At 42.1% G+C, this 17,995-nt stretch overlaps 3 protein-coding genes across 3 annotated transcripts in view; 2 read left to right on the top strand and 1 right to left on the bottom strand.

The window, feature by feature from the left end:
• The window catches only part of LOC143955620 (uncharacterized), a 231,789-nt gene that overhangs the window by 131,510 nt on the left and 82,284 nt on the right, over nt 1–17,995 (bottom strand). The gene's annotated exons all lie outside the window — the stretch shown is intronic.
• The window catches only part of LOC143955555 (uncharacterized), an 89,920-nt gene that overhangs the window by 16,832 nt on the left and 55,093 nt on the right, over nt 1–17,995 (top strand). The window lies entirely within an intron of this gene.
• LOC143955383 (uncharacterized) overlaps nt 1,362–17,995 on the top strand; it is a 54,976-nt gene continuing 38,342 nt past the window's right edge. The window contains exons 1-3 of the mRNA XM_077465442.1: nt 1,362–1,434; nt 8,334–8,448; nt 9,523–9,657. Coding sequence (XP_077321568.1) covers nt 8,353–8,448; nt 9,523–9,657 — 231 coding nt within the window. The 5' untranslated portion in view covers nt 1,362–1,434; nt 8,334–8,352. The remainder of the gene's footprint in view (nt 1,435–8,333; nt 8,449–9,522; nt 9,658–17,995) is intronic.

Genomic DNA, 17,995 nt, shown 5'->3' with positions numbered 1-17,995 from the left:
CCTAGAAACCCCCCGGGGGGGGGGGGGGGGGGGTGATACATTAGTCATAACATGAAGAAGTATGTAGATATGAACAATGCACTACTTCAGGGTCGCTTTTTAATTCATCCATATGTGTCAAGGGGCCCATAAAAGTCAAGAGGAGCATATGACAAACAAAACACATGGAAATGGATGCTCATCGAAACCCACCTCTGGCAAAAGAATGTGAGATCTTGGCCTTGCTACATTTGGAACACCATTCTAGCTCAAATTTGAGAAAACTCATGACATTGGAAGCCCATAGGTGTAATGTTAGCCTTATAAAACACGTATGTAAAGCCACATAACGCATACATACCTAAAATCCAACAAACTTCATTGTTTTATTAAAAGAGTGAAAAACCATAAATAAAATAAACCTCCATATCTAAACTCCATGTGGTCTAGTTTATAGAACACTCAGGACAGATGGATTGCGTCGGCGCCAATCACTTCCCAGCAACATCTATAAGCCTCAAACTTTAACTTCAATTCCTTTTTTTATGCTCTTTCCTCAATATTAGATAATAGAGTTCAACAGTTTTTGTTATGGGCCAACCCAGCCTTTCTCAACGAGGGTTCTGTGGAACCCAAGGGTTCCTCCAGAGCAGCCTTTCTCTACCTTTTCAACACAGAGGAACCCTTGAAATAGTTCTCCGGTCTCAGGGGACCCCTGATAAAAATTAGAAATCTACAACTCATGATGCATTAGGGTCATGGTCATTGGGAAGAATTACCTCCTTACAGATAGTTAGAAAGATCAATGGTGTCGGTGGGAACTTATCCAAGAGGCAGAAATGGCCCAATTCTGAAGGAACCCCTAGCAACCTCTGGAGGAACCCTAGGGTTCCATGGAACCCTGGTTGAGAATCACTGCTCCAGAGGTTTCTAGTGGTTCCATGAGCCGTGAACAATTTCTGTCTGTCGGATAGTTAACCAATAACCACTGACACCGATGGGACTACGTTCAGGCTAATAGCCAATAGCTTTGATGTAGGAATTTGATCTGAGCATGCGTGGCACTTTGTCCGATCAAAATTCTCTACACATGATCGGAGTATGTCCTATCGGACCAGTTGGTCGGAAAATATTTCCAACATGTTGGAAAACTTGGTCCGACGGATATTCCAACGGAATCAGTCCGATGCAGACCACACACAGTCAGATTATCCGACAAAACGGTCCGATAGGACACATTCCGACGGATTCTCCGACCGTGTGTACGGGGGCTAAGAGTTAACGAAGGCTGCAGTTTTCATATTCGCCACAAGATGGCGACCTTCATCGTGGAACGCACAGACAGGAAGCGCTGGAACGCATGGAAAGGAAGTGATGTCAGGTATAAATAGGAAGTTAGGAGCAGAGTCGGGAGGAAGTAGAGAGGAGACATTGCTGGAACTGGCAACAGAGGAGGTAATAAGATATTATATCAACATATGATGACTTTCATCACCGGCTGATGCTAAGACGCTCACATATATACCACATAGAAATTACATTAACCACTTAAGGGTGACAACCTGTGTGCACTCACAGAATATTTTCTTCGATTTGGAAAATTGTTGGATTTGTACAATTTCATGTTAGCCGTCAACTTTTTTGGGTGGAGCGTATAGCATTATCAGTTGGTTGCAGATTTTATTGCGTGTCTTGATTTTTATGTCTGTGAAGGTTCTCGTGTTTCCTGGTCATGGTATATCTAATAGTAGTTGACACCATGACCTGGATAAATGAGAACACGTAGGCTTGGACTGAAGAAAGGTCTTGGAGAAGCTATGAAACATCTTCAACATTCAGGTCATGATATATCTAATAGTAGTTGATTACATTCAACTGGACTTGTCCTTAACGTTGAAGATATTTCGTAGTTTATCCAAGCCGCTTCCTAAGTTGGAGACGCTACAAAACTTTTTCAACATTATAGAACAAGTCCAGGTGGATGTAACTAGCTACCAATAGATGTACCGTGGCCTGGTTAACCGAGAACCTTTAGAGCCACGCAGTCTTGGCCTGAAGAAGTGGCTAGGAGAAGCTATGGAATGTCTTCAACATTCGGGTCACGGTACATCTGGTAGTAGTTGCCCTCATTCAACTGAACTGGATATTTGGACGTTTATCCAAGCCATTTCCTAAGTTGGAGACACTGCAAAAGGTCTTCAACATTACAGAACAAGTGCAGTTAAATGTAACTAGCTACTTACTATTAGATGTACCATGACCTGGATAAAGGAGAACCTTCACAGACACATAAGCTGGCCTGAAGAAAGAGCTTGGAGAAGCTATGAAATGTATTCAACATTTAAATCATGGTACATCAAGTAGTAGATGAATATAGTATAAAGTTTTTAGAATTCACCTCCGTAACGTCTCTAAAATTCGCCCATTTTTAACAAATGAAACCACCAAGCTCCTCATTCACTCCCTTGTTATCTCTCGCCTTGACTATTGCAATTACCTTCTCATTGGCCTGCTTCTCCATAGGCTATCCACCCTTCAGTCTATCATGAATGTTATAGAACAAGTCCAGTTGGATGAAACTAGCTACTACTTGATGTACCATGACCTGGACAAATGAGAACCTTCAGAGACACGTAGGCTTGGTCTAAAGAAAGGTCTTGGAGAAGCTATGAAATGTATTCAACATTTAGGTCATGGTACATCAAGTAGTAGCTAGTTTCATTCAACTGGACTTGTTCTATAATGTTGAAAAGTTTTGTAGCATCTCCAACTTAGCAAGTCACTTTCATCTGGGCTTGTCCTGTAATGTTTGTAGCTTCTCCAACTGAAGAAGTGTCTTTGCACAAGATACAAAACATCTTCAACATTACAGAACAAGCCCAGTTGAATATGACCATCTATCATTATTATTATTATTATACAGGATTTATATAGCACCAACAGTTTACGCAGCGCTTTACAATATAAAAAGGGAGACAATACAGTTATAATACAATAAAATACAAGAGGATTAAGAGGGCCCTGCTCAGAAGAGCTTACAATCTAATAGGGTGGGGCAGATGGTACAAAAGTTTGTAACTGTGGGGAATGAGCTGATGGAAGTGTTGGAAGATTAGTTGGAGACATGATAGGCTTCCCTGAAGAGAAAAGTTTCCAGGGATCGCCTGAAGGTAGCAAGAGTAGGGGATAACTGGACAGGTGGAGGTAGCGAGTTCCAGAGGATGGGAGAGGCTCTGGAGAAATCCTGGAGATGAGCATGGGAGGAGGAGACGAGAGAGCTTGATAGTAGTCGGTCTTGAGAAGAACGGAGGGGATGATTTGGGTGATATTTGGAGACAAGATTGGTGATGTAGCTCGGGGCAGAGTCGTGAATGGCTTTGTATGTTGTGGTTAGCATTTTGAATTTAATTCGCTGGGTGATTGGGAGCCAGTGTAGGGATTGGAGGAGAGGGTTGGCAGACACTGAGCGGTTGTTAAGGTGGATAAGTCTGGCAGCAACATTCATGACAGACTGAAGAAGGGATAGCCTATGGAGAGGCAGGCCAATGAGAAGGGAGTTGCAATAGTCGAGGCGAGAGATAACAAGGGAGTGAATGAGGTGGTTTCATTTGTTAAAAATGGGCGAATTTTAGAGATGTTACGGAGGTGAATTCTACAAACTTTATACTATATTCATCTACGACTTGATGTACCATGATCTAAATGTCGAATACATTTCCTTGCTTCTCCAAGCTCTTTCTTCAGGCCAGCTTATGTGTCTGTGAAGGTTCTCATTTATCCCAGTCATGGTACATCTAATAGTAGCTAGTTACATTCAACTGCACTTGTTCTGTAATGTTGAAGAGCTTTTGCAGTGTCTCCAACTTAGGAAACGGCTTGGATAAACTACAAAATATCCAGTCCAGTTAAATGTGGCCAACTACTACTAGATGTACCGTGACCCCGAATGTTGAAGACGTTCCATAGCTTCTCCTAGCCACTTCTTCAGGCCAAGACTGCGTGGCTCTAAAGGTTCTCGATTAACCAGGCCACGGTACATCTATTGGTAGCTAGTTACATCCACCTGGACTTGTTCTGTAATGCTGAAGACGTTTTGTAGTGTCTCCCACTTAGGAAATGGCTTTGATAAACTATGAAATATCTTCAATGTTACAGAACGAACCCAGTTGAATGTGGCCAACTACTACTAGATGTACCGTGACCCGAATGTTGAAGACGTTCCATAGCTTCTCCTAGCCACTTCTTCAGGCCAAGACTGCGTGGCTCTAAGCCCTTGTACACACGGTCGGAGAATCTGTCAGAATGAGTCTTATCGGACCGTGTCGTCAGATAATCCAACTGTGTGTGGTATGCATCGGACTGATTCCGTCCGAATCTCTGTCCGACCCAATTTTCCAACATGTTGGAAATATTTCCCGACCAACTGGGCCGGACAGACCTAATCCGATCATGTGTAGAGCATTTTCATCGGACCAAGTGCCACGCATGCTCAGATCAAATTCCTACATCAAAGCTATTGGCTACTAGCCTGAATGTAGTCCCATCGTAACGAAATTACGTCATCATGTTCTGAAAGATCGGATTTTTCGCCAACTTGGCCCGACCGTGTGTATGCAACAGTTTCGGACAAAATCCGACGGGCAAAATCCGACGGATTTGGTTGGCAAAATCTCCGACCGTGTGTACGTGTGCTAAAGGTTCTCGATTAACCAGGCCACGGTACATCTATTGGTAGCTAGTTACATCCACCTGGACTTGTTCTATAATGTTGAAAAAGTTTTGTAGCGTCTTACGAAGCGGCTTGGATAAACTATGAAGTATCTTCAACGTTAAGGACAAGTCCAGTTGAATGTGGCCAACTACTACTAGATGTACCGTGACCCGAATGTTGAAGACGTTCCATAGCTTCTCCTAGCCACTTCTTCAGGCCAAGACTGCGTGGCTCTAAAGGTTCTCGATTAACCAGGCCACGGTACATCTATTGGTAGCTAGTTACATCCACCTGGACTTGTTCTATAATGTTGAAAAAGTTTTGTAGCGACTTACGCAGCGGCTTGGATAAACTATGAAGTATCTTCAACGTTAAGGACAAGTCCAGTTGAATGTGGCCAACTACTACTAGATGTACCGTGACCCGAATGTTGAAGACGTTTCATAGCTTCTCCTAGCCACTTCTTCAGGCCAAGACTGCGTGGCTCTAAAGGTTCTCGATTAACCAGGCCACGGTACATCTATTGGTAGCTAGTTACATCCACCTGGACTTGATCTATAATGTTGAAAAAGTTTTTTAGCGTCTCCAACTTACGAAGCGGCTTGGATAAACTACGAAATATCTTCAACGTTAAGGACAAGTCCAGTTGAATGTGATCAACTACTATTAGATATATCATGACCTGAATGTTGAAGACGTTTCATAGCTTCTCCAAGCCCTTTCTTCAGGCCAAGACTGCGTGGCTTTAAAGGTTCTCGATTAACCAGGCCATGGTACATCTATTGGTAGCTAGTTACATCCGCCTGGACTTGTTCTGTAATGCTGAAGACGTTTTGTAGTGTCTCCCACTTAGGAAATGGCTTTGATAAACTATGAAATATCTTCAATGTTACAGAATGAACCCAGTTGAATGTGACCAACTACTACTTGATGTTGCATACAAATATCATTAAAAAGGGCTTAGTTTAGATCACCATGTTGTATTTATGCACCTCAAATTTTGTTTAGACCTGTCACTCAGTCCTAATGCATGTAGAAAGAAATACCCCAGAGGGGGGAAAAAAAGAAAGGCTACCTACAGTGGTGTGAAAAAGTGTTTGCCCCCTTCCTAATTTCCTGTTCCTTTGCATGTTTGTCACACTTAAGTGTTTCGGAACATCAAACCAATTTAAACAATAGTCAAGGACAACACAAGTAAACACAAAATGCAATTTGTAAATGAAGGTGTTTATTATTAAAGGTGAAAAAAAATCCAAACCATCATGGCCCTGTGTGAAAAAGTGATTGCCCCCCTTGTTAAAACATACTATAACTGTGGTTGTCCACACCTGAGTTCAATTTCTCTAGCCACATCCAGGCCTGATTATTGCCACACCTGTTCACAATCAAGGCATCACTTAAATAGGAGCTGCTTGACACAGTAAGGTCCACCAGAAGATCCTTAAAAGCTACACATCATGCCGAGACCCAAAGAAATTCAGGAACAATTGAGAAAGAAAGTAATTGAGATCTATCAGTCTGGAAAGGGTTATAAAGCCATTTCCAAAGCTTTGGGAATCCAGCGAACCACAGTGAGAGCCATTATCCACAAATGGCGAAGACATGGAACAGTGGTGAACCTTCCCAGGAGTGGCCGGCCGCCCAAAATTACCCCAAGAGCGCAGCGACGACTCATCCAAGAGGTCACAAAAGACCCCACAACAACGTCCAAGGAACTGCAGGCCTCACTTGCCTCAGTTAAGGTCAGCGTTCATGCCTCCACCATCAGGAAAAGACTGGGCAAAAATGGCCTGCATGGCAGAGTTCCAAGGAGAAAACCACTGCTGAGCAAAAAGAACATCAAAGCTCGTCTCAATTTCTCCACAACACATCTTGATGATCCCCAAGACTTTTGGGACAACATTCTGTGGACCGCTGAGACAAAAGTGGAACTCTTTGGAAGGTGTGTGTCCAAGTATATCTGGCGTAGAAGGAACACTGCATTTCATAAAAAGAACATTATACCAACAGTAAAATATGGTGGTGGTAGTGTGATGGTCTGGGGCTGTTTTGCTGCTTCAGGACCTGGAAGACTTGCCGTGATAAAAGGAACTATGAATTCTGCTGTCTACCAAGAGATCCTGAAGGAGAATGTCCGACCATCTGTTCGTGTACTCAAGCTGAAACCAACTTGGGTTCTGCAGCAGGACAATGATCCTAAACACACCAGCAAGTCCACCACCGAATGGCTGAAGAAAAACAAAATGAAGACTTTGGAGTGGCCTAGCCAAAGTCCAGACCTGAATCCTATTGAGATGTTGTGGTATGACCTTAAAAAGGCCGTTCATGCTCGAAAACCCTCTAATGTAACTGAATTAGGACAATTCTGCAAAGATGAGTGGGCCAAAATTCCTCCAGGACGCTGTAAAAGCCTCATTGCACGTTATCGCAAACGCTTGGTTGCAGTTGTTGCTGCTAAGGGGGGCCCAACCAGTTATTAGGTTTAGGAGGCAATCACTTTTTCACACAGGGCCATGATGGTTTGGATTTTTTTTCACCTTTAATAATAAACACCTTCATTTACAAATTGCATTTTGTGTTTACTTGTGTTGTCCTTGACTATTGTTTAAATTGGTTTGATGTTCCGAAACACTTAAGTGTGACAAACATGCAAAGGAACAGGAAATGAGGAAGGGGGCAAACACTTTTTCACACCACTGTAAGTGATGGAGGTGCAAGCAAACCACTGTATAAAGTTATAAATACTTACTATTTAAAACATGGTGGAAAAGGCCAAGGTTATAAGCAGGGGACATATATTCAGAATGTCAATGAAACAGGCCAAATGGTTCAAAAGCATGCAGGAAACATGTACAACATAAAAACATGTTACAAATTAAACAAAGCGTCCGGACGCCAGGTGAACTGGGACAAGTTGCATCCCCTCGGCTCAGGCCGGTATCTGATAGCAATGCTGTATTCTATGTGGAGCAAACTTGTATCAGCTCCCTGGAGGCTCGAGCCATAAAGGAGAAAGGAGGAAGGGGAAAGGGGAGGGGGGGGAGGGGAACCAGAGGTATGGATCCAAGCAGGAATAGGAGGGTCAGAGTACATGTGTCACACTACCAGTGGAGTCTGTGATCCATGATGGAACAACGTAGTCCGTGGTGGTAACTCTAGGATAAAGTAAGGTGCGAATGCTTCCAAAGTGCTGGGTATAAAATAGCCACTATACCCTCTGTGTGAGGATTATCAAGCTTAAAGACTTGTGGCCCAAAACGCTTCAGTTATACGAGGAGCGATTTATCACATCGATAACTGATACATAACCACTCCTGTGGGTTGCTCAGTCCATGTCCTGTGCCCCGTACCCCCTCATGCAGCAGAAAATGGGTTTGGCCGTGTATCCTGAATGGGCTGGGTAACAGCCGGGTGGATCACCGCTGATGTGCCTATATCTGCCGCCTTGCCATGGGCATGTTGCATGTTAAGGGAGGAGCCAAACAAATTTAAATCTGTTTTGAGCTTAATCACGTCAGAAGCAATTGTACAGAATCAGGAAATTCTGAATGTAACATCAACCCTCATATTAATCCCAATATTTCCTCATCCTAATTTTTTATAACCAGTACAGTCCAGATAATTCTCTATTATCCATCTACAGAGAAACCCGCCTAGATCACATGACCACATCACTGAGGATGGAGGAGGACTGGAGTCACATGACTGAGAGGATACTAAACCTCACCCTGGAGATCATCTACCTGCTGACCGGAGAGGTGAGGAGAATTCTGGGAGGTCACATGACATCCCTCTTATCTCTATTAATAAAACACAGACCTGACCGGAGAGGGGAGGAGGATTCTGGGAGGTCACATGACATCATTCTTATCTCTATTAATAAAACACAGACCTGACCGGAGAGGTGAGGAGGATTCTGGGAGGTCACATGACATCACTCTTATCTCTATTAATAAAACACAGACCTGACCGCAGAGGTGAGGAGGATTCTGGGAGGTCACATGACATCACTCTTATCTCTATTAATAAAACACAGACCTGACCGCAGAGGTGAGGAGGATTCTGGGAGGTCACATGACATCACTCTTATCTCTATTAATAAAACACAGACTTGACCGGAGAGGTGAGGAGGATTCTGGGAGGTCACATGACATCACTCTTATCTCTATTAATAAAACACAGACCTGACCGGAGAGGTGGGGAGGATTCTGGGAGGTCACATGACATCACTCTTATCTCTATTAATAAAACACAGACCTGACCGGAGAGGTGAGGAGGATTCTGGGAGGTCACATGACATCACTCTTATCTCTATTAATAAAACACAGACCTGACCGCAGAGGTGAGGAGGATTCTGGGAGGTCACATGACATCACTCTTATCTCTATTAATAAAACACAGACCTGACCGGAGAGGTGAGGAGGATTCTGGGAGGTCACATGACATCACTCTTATCTCTATTAATAAAACACAGACCTGACCGGAGAGGTGGGGAGGATTCTGGGAGGTCACATGACATCACTCTTATCTCTATTAATAAAACACAGACCTGACCGGAGAGGTGAGGAGGATTCTGGGAGGTCACATGACATCACTCTTATCTCTATTAATAAAACACAGACCTGACCGGAGAGGTGGGGAGGATTCTGGGAGGTCACATGACATCACTCTTATCTCTATTAATAAAACACAGACCTGACCGGAGAGGTGAGGAGGATTCTGGGAGGTCACATGACATCACTCTTATCTCTTAATAAAACACAGACCTGACTGGAGAGGTGAGGAGGATTTTGGGATTCTAACATGATGTTCCTATTGGTTTTCCAATACAGAGATTTCCTCTGGTGAAGTCAGGTGATCATATGACCATCACAGTGCCTCCATGTGACTCCCTAAAACCTGAGAGACACAACATGGAGAAGATTCTAGAAGTCACCAAGAAGATGATGGATCTGCTGACAGGAGAGGTGAGGAGGATTCTGGGAATTCTGGGACATTATCCAGTAACAGACAAGGGATGTGTCTGGATGGTGACTGTATCATTGTGTGTGTCAGGTTCCTATAAGGTGTCAGGATGTCACTGTCTATTTCTTGATATAGGGTTGGGGACATTTAGAGGACAGTAAGGACTTCTTGAAGGATGTAAAGATAGAGAAATGCCAAACCGAATCCCAAGGTAAGAGGAGACTTTATTGTAAAGGAGAGAGCAGTACGGAGGCTCCACCTAGATCCCCCATCATCTGATAAACACATAGAAACAATGTATTCAGTCAGTGTGTGTGTTTCCTACAGATGGATCCAGTAATGGGAACCCACCAGAGAGATGTCCCCGTCCTCTGTATTCCCGGGATTCCACACAGGAAGATCACACCATCCCCCACCATCATCAGGTTGGTGGAGCAACCCAACTAGAACATCAAAGTCATCAACGTTCCGATATGTAAGTTTTATACTTTACAAAAGTTATTTTCTATCATTTTCTTGGTGTAGGAAGAAAATCTGATAGATATAAAAGTTAAGATTAAGACAGAAGAAGAAGAGACGTATGTGGGGGATGATCAGCCATGTATGGAGGAGGATGACACGACGAGGACATTCGTAGAGGAGGACACTCCTACAGAGACCAGCACAGGTGAGTCATAAATCCTAAATTTATTTCCCCTGTTCATACCACAGTCATTGCACCAGAGTAGGGCAGGGACGTTTGAAATGTTCACTGACCCTTCAGTTATGATCTATCCACTACTTTAATAAACATAATATACACTTATTTTGATCATATTCCTTTGGCACACCCTACACGTTTTACGTATGCTTTTTGATTGAATTATAAAGTGGTAAGGAGTTATTAACTCAATGCTGGTGGTCCTCAGGATCACATCAGTCTTCCTTTCACAGTTTAGGTCCTCATTTGTGTCATGCACGCTCCAAGTTGGTTGAGCTCCCCTCATCCTCACTCTCTGGCCTCCAGTTGGGCCTTTCCCAACTGTTATACATTGCTACATTATTGATCATATAGGGATACGGGAAAGTGATCAATGAAGTGTTATTCATTACCACATAGGTACTGATCATAAATATCATTAGAAAGCGATGTAAGGAGCTATGAACCCAGTGATGTCCCAATGGAACCCAATGATGGTCTTCAAGATCTTATTTGTTTCATACATGCTCCAAGTTGGCTGTGCTTCCTGCACCCTCTGTCTTTTGATCTCCAGTTGGGCTCTTCCCGCTGTTAATAATTACTACAAATTGATCACATATGTCATTAGAAAGTGATGTAAGGAGCCATGAACCCAATGATGTCCCAATGGAACCCAGTGATGGTCTTCAAGATCTTATTTGTTATATACATACTCCAAGTTGGTTGTACTCCCTGCACAATCTTTTTTTTGATCTCCAGTTGGGCTCTTCCCCGCTGTTAATATTTACTACAAATTGATCACATATGTCATTAGAAAGTGATGTAAGGAGCCATGAACCCAATGTTGGACCCAATGATGGTCTTCAAGATCGTATTTGTTTCATACATGCTCCAAGTTGGCTGTACTCCCTGCACTCTCTGTCTTTGATCACCAGTTGGGCTCTTCCCTGCTGTTAATAATTACTACAAATTGATCACATATGTCATTAGAAAGTGATGTAAGGAGCCATGAACCCAATTATGGGTCCAGTGATGGTCTTTAAGATCTTATTTGTGTCATACATGCTCCAAGCTGGCTGTACTCCCTTCACCCCCAGTCTCTGATCTCCAGTTGTTAATAATTACCACATAATGATCATATATGTCATTAGAAAGTCACAATATGTAATGGAGTCATGAACCCAATTTATTTTATAGTTTAGAGCCTTATTTGTGTCATATATACTGCAAGTTAGTTGGGCTTCCTGCATTCTCATTCTCTGGCCTCGGTTCCCCACTGTTATTCATTACCTCATTATTGACCATTTAAGGATATGGGAAAGTGATCAATGAAATGTTATTCATTACTACATAGATATTGATCATGAATGTCATTAGAAAGTGATGTAAGGAGCCATGAACCCAGTGATTGTCCCAATGAAACAATGGAAATGACTGTTAATAATTACTGCATATTAATCATATATGTCATTATAAAGCGACAATATGTGAGGAGGAGTCATAAAACCAACTGATGTTGGTCTTCAGGATCTTTATGTTATAGTTTAGGGCCTTATTTGTGTCATGCATACTCCAAGTCGGTTGGGCTTCCTGCTCTCTCATTCTCTGGCCATCGTTTGGGCTCTTACCCACTGTTATTTGTTACTACATCATTGGCCATATTTATGTCATGCATGCTCCAAGTTGGTTGGGCTCTCATCATCCTCAGTTTCTGGCCTCCAGTTAGCTCCTTCATTACCACATACATATTGATCATAAATATTATTGGAAAGTGATGTAAAGAGTCATGAACCCAATGATAGTGGTCTTCAAGATCTTATTGAGTCATGAACTCAATGATGGTGGACTTCAAGATCTTATTGAGTCATGAACCCAATAATGGTGGTCTTCAATATTTTATTGAGTCATGAACCCAATGATGGTGGTCTTCAAGATCTTATTGAGTCATGAACCCAATGATGGTGGTCTTCAAGATCTTATTGAGTCATGAACCCAATGATGGTGGTCTTCAAGATCTTATTGAGTCATGAACCCAATGATTTTGGTCTTCAAGATCTTATTTCTGTCATACTCCAAGTTGGCTGTGCTCCCTGCACCCTTACTCTCTGATCTCCAGTTTGGCTCTACTTCACTGTTATTAATGCTACATATTGATCACATATGTCATAGAAAGTGATAATTGAAGTGATGAACCCAATGATGGTGGTCATCCAAATCTTCCTTTTATGGTTTAGGTCCTTATTTGTGTCATGCATAATGCAAGTTGGTTGGGCTTCCTGCATTCCCACTCTCTGGCCTCCACTGGTATTCATTATAACATTATTGATCGCATAAGGATGTGAGAAAGTGATGAATGAAATCTTATTCTTTAACATAGAAATTGATCATAAATAACATTAGAAAGAGGTGTAAGTAGTGATGAACCCAATGATAGTGGTCTTCAAGATCTTATTGAGTCATGAACTCAATGATGGTGGTTTTCAAGATCTTATTGAGTCACAAACCCAATAATGGTGGTCTTCAAGATCTTACTAAGTCATGAACCCAATTATGGTGGTGTTCAAGATCTTATTTGTGTCATACATGCTCCAAGTTGGCTGTACTCCCTGCACCCTCTGTCTTTGATCACCAGTTGGGCTCTTCCCCGCTGTTAATAATTACTACATATTGATCACATATGTCATTAGAAAGTGATGTAAGGAGCCATGAACCCAATGATGGACCCAATGATGGTCTTCAAGATCGTATTAGTTTCATACACGCTCCAAGTTGGCTGTACTCCCTGCACCCTCTGTCTTTGATCACCAGTTGGGCTCTTCCCCGCTGTTAATAATTACTACAAATTGATCACATATGTCATTAGAAAGTGATGTAAGGAGCCATGAACCCAATGATGGACCCAATGATGGTCTTTAAGATCTTATTTGTGTCATACATGCTCCAAGCTGGCTGTACTCCCTTCACCCCCAGTCTCTGATCTCCAGTTGTACTTTTCCCCATTGTTAATAATTACCACATAATGATCATATATGTCATTATAAAGTGACAATATGTAATGGAGTCATGAACCCAATTTATTTTATAGTTTAGAGCCTTATTTGTGTCATATATACTCCAAGTTAGTTGGGCTTCCTGCATTCTCATTCTCTGGCCTCGGTTCCCCACTGTTATTCATTACCTCATTATTGACCATTTAAGCATATGGGAAAGTGATCAATGAAGTGTTATTCATTGCTACATAGATATTGATCATGAATGTCATTAGAAAGTGATGTAAGGAGCCATGAACCCAGTGATAGTCCCAATGAAACAATGGAAATAACTGTTAATAATTACTGCATATTAATCATATATGTCATTAAAAAGCGACGATATGTGAGGAGGAGTCATAAAACCAACTGATGTTGGTCTTCAGGATCTTTCTTTTATAGTTTAGGGCCTTATTTGTGTCATGCATACTCCAAGTCGGTTGGGCTTCCTGCTCTCTCATTCTCTGGCCATCGTTTGGGCTCTTACCCACTGTTATTTGTTACTACATCATTGGCCATATTTATGTCATGCATGCTCCAAGTTAGTTGGGCTCTCCTCATCCTCAGTTTCTGGCCTCCAGTTAGCTCCTTCATTACCACATACATATTGATCATAAATATTATTAGAAAGTGATGTAAAGAGTCATGAACCAAATGATAGTGGTCTTCTAGATCTTATTGAGTCATGAACTCAATGATGGTGGTCTTCAAGATCTTATTGAGTCATGAACCCAATAATGGTGCTCTTCAAGATCTTACTAAGTCATGAACCCAATTAAAGTGGTGTTCAAGATCTTATTTGTGTCATACATGCTCCAAGTTGGCTGTGCTCCCTGCACCCTCACTCTCTGATTTCCAGTTGGTCTCTCCCCCACTGTCAATAACTACTACATATTGATCATATATAGTATGCCATTAGAAATTGACAATATGTGAGGACTGAGGAGTCATGAACCCAATAATGGAGGTCTTCAAAATCTTCCTTTCGTGGTTTAGGTCCTTAGTTGTGTCGTTTATGCTCCAGGTTGGTTGGGCTTCCTGCATCCTTACTGGTATTCATTATAACAATATTGATCTTATAAGGATATGAAAAGGTGATGAATAAAATCTTATTCATTAACACATAGGTATGGATCATAAGTATCATTAGAAAGTGATTTGGATAGGTCAAAAGTGGTTTAAAAGAATAGAATCCCTTTTTTAGGGAATTAATCTGGAAGAAGCGCCAATCTAGGATTAGCTTGCAAACTATGCAATTACCAACTAAAGAAGGGGGTATGGTGGTTCCGCACCCAAGATCATATTTCCTGGCATCCCCGTTGCAACATCTAGTGGGCTGTGTAGCTCTAGGAGGTGGGAACCCCAGCAATAGAATGATGACAATGGGGGCCCCATATAGTATACTAGTGGAGGTATTAGAGGCCGACTCATTTGTTCATAGATGCCAGACAATAAAACTAGTTAGTAAAGTATGGCAGGCAACGAAGGCACTAATGGGGTACAATGGGGTAACAGAATATACCCCGTTATGGAATAATAAAAACTTGGCGTAAGTAAGGGGTATAGAGAGGCCCAGGGAATGGGAGAGGCAGGGCATTAGCCGATTAATACCACTATATGAGGGCAATTTCATGAAGACATTTTTAGACTTAAGACGGGAATTCTATATATCAAGCAAAGCATTTTATAAATACCTGCAGATCAGGCATGCCATTCAAGTACAATTTAGGTCACAAATTATTGAATGGACCCAGATCCCCATACTCCTAAAAATAATGAAACCAGCCTCAACCAAAGGATACTAATTTCCGAGCTATATGCCAGACTGGGGCCTAGGATAATAAGTGGAGTAGGACCTTCCAAGAGCAGAGCGGGGTGGGAGAGGGACGTGGGGGCAATGGCCACGGAACAATGGGATAAGATCTTAGAACAAGGAGCATTGGTCTTGATTTCCCCTTCGCAGAAAGTATCTCACTTGTTTTTAATACATTAAGTTTACTATACCCCCCAAAAAATGTCTAAACTTGGATGGAGACAAAAACGACGAGTGCCCCAGGTGTAAGGCGACAGGAGATTTTATTCGCATGGTGTGGAAGTACCCAAAGCTATTTAGAAACTGGGTGGAGATAGTAGATAGGATAAATGAAACCTTTAGGACTACATTAGGACCGGAGGCCAAGACATGCCTATTATGCCGTGTACACACGCCTGGACTTTTCCACAGCAAAGGTCCGACGGAACGAATACATAGGACAATTTGATCGTGTGTGGGCTCCATCGGACCTTTGCTGTCCAAAAATCTGACTTTAGAAATAGAACATGTTTTAAAAAAATTTCGACGGAACTCAGCCAGACCCAGTTCCTATCGAGAAATCCATTCGTCTGTATGCTAGTCCGACAGACAAAAACCGACGCTAGGGCAACTATTGGCTACTGGCTATGAACTTCCTTATTCTAGTCCGGTCATACGTCATCACGTTCGAATCCGTCGGACTTTGGTATGATTGTGTGTGGCCAAGTCCGTTCATTTGGAACTCCGCCGAAAGTCAGCCGGGAAGACCGTCGGACCTAGTCCGTCGAAAAGTCCGGTCGTGTGTACGCGGCATTAGGGAGCTTGGAGGAAGGCAGAGTCCCGACCCGCTGCCACCGAAGTAGTGTTGAGATGCCTGTTTCAGGCGAGAAAACGAATAGCACATAAATGGCGGGCACAGATCTCGCCAACTGTGAAGAATTGGTTTGAGATTATCAATTCAATAGTTTGGAGTGAAAGAGTGGCATGTACCGGTATTAGGCAAGGTAACCATGGAAAGTCCCCTATGAGGGGATGGTGGGGAGCCGAAGAGACTTTCCATCTCGTCCTCCGCCATCCCCTCGCTTTTGCCTTTCTTTCCTATTAGACCCTGGACGTCCTTCTCTTCTACACTTCTTCTACCCCTAGAGGTGTTTTTTCTTCCTCCCCCGGTGGCTATGCAACTAACAGAAGTACGTGTACATTTAACAATTGGGTGGTGTGGGGGTGCAGGTTGGGAGGGAGGGAAAAGGGAGGATAAAGCAATAATAGTTTTATGTATTTATTAAAAGACACAACATGATATTTTATGTGAAACAATATGTGTAGCGCTCAAACGTGAAACCCCAAAGATGGGAACATATTCATATAAGTGAAAAACATGTTATATGAAAATCAGTAAACAATGTAATGTACAACAAAATCGGCACAGTGTGTAAAATCGCTAAAAAAATAACACTGTGAGTGTTGATAAGCTAATCCAGTGAAACCGTTCAAAATAGACGTGAAATAATTCTTTAAGGCCTCCCTTTCAAGCAGACTTGACACAGATGTAAGTATGTCACTCAAATCCAGACATTAGTGTGAACATGTATCACTCAAATGATCCTGGCAGTGGTGAAAACGGGATTGACTTGACACTCGAATCTTGATAGTGATAAGAATAGGATAAGGTATTCTTACCAGCAGGGATGGACACACACATACCATACGGCAGTGGGTCATATGCGCTTGTGATTCTCCTTAGGTGTCACCTAAGATGCATAGGTAGATAACTCGCAGTCCCGGAACCATGGAAATCCACAACGGGCCATTGGAGGGGCCACTAAGGTGTCACGAAGGGATCCACATGGATGTAGGCAAACCAGGATCAAAAATGGCACAATGGCATATAAAGGGGAATAAGAGGAAAAAGCTCCATATGGTGCAGGTCAACCAATATCATTTATTGTGCTAAAAATTCTCACAACAGCTTGTAAGATAAAAAAAGAAATAAAAACAATCCACAATCCCATAAATAAATGGAGAGGATATAAAAGCAATGTGGGAGTCTCATAAGAGCAAGCCCGACGCATTTCAACACAAGGGGTCTTCAACTGGGGCATCCTGATATGAAAATGATATTTTATGATGTTGTATGTTTTTTTTTTACTTGCTATCTGAAAAACAATAAAAAGAAAATAAATAAAAAAAAAGAAAATGATGTAAGGAGTCAGGAACCCAATAATAGTGGTCTTCAATATTTTATTGAGTCATGAACCCAATGATGGTGGTCTTCAATATTTTATTGAGTCATGAACCCAATGATGGTGGTCTTCAAGATCTTATTGAGTCATGAACCCAATGATGGTAGTCTTCAAGATCTTATCGAGTCATGAACCCAATGATGGTGGTCTTCAATATTTTATTGAGTCATGAACCCAATGATGGTGGTCTTCAAGATCTTATTGAGTCATGAACCCAATGATGGTGGCCTTCAAGATCTTATCGAGTCATGAACCCAATGAGGGTGGTCTTCAATATTTTATTGAGTCATGAACCCAATGATGGTGGTCTTCCAGATCTTATTGAGTCATGAACCCAATGATGGTAGTCTTCAATATTTTATTGAGTCATGAACCCAATGATGGTGGTCTTCAAGATCTTATTGAGTCATGAACCCAATGATGGTGGCCTTCAAGATCTTATCGAATCATGAACCCAATGATGGTGGTCTTCAATATTTTATTGAGTCATGAACCCAATGATGGTGGTCTTCAAGATCGTATTGAGTCATGAACCCAATGATGGTGGCCTTCAAGATCTTATCGAGTCATGAACCCAATGATGGTGGTCTTCAATAT

Source organism: Lithobates pipiens, unplaced genomic scaffold (assembly GCF_037356315.1).
Source record: "Lithobates pipiens isolate NorthernLeopardFrog02 unplaced genomic scaffold, aLitPip1_a1.2 Scaffold_35, whole genome shotgun sequence".
Lineage (NCBI taxonomy): Eukaryota > Metazoa > Chordata > Amphibia > Anura > Ranidae > Lithobates > Lithobates pipiens.
Note: the sequence above shows the minus strand (reverse complement) of the source record. Positions and strands in the feature narration are given on the sequence as shown.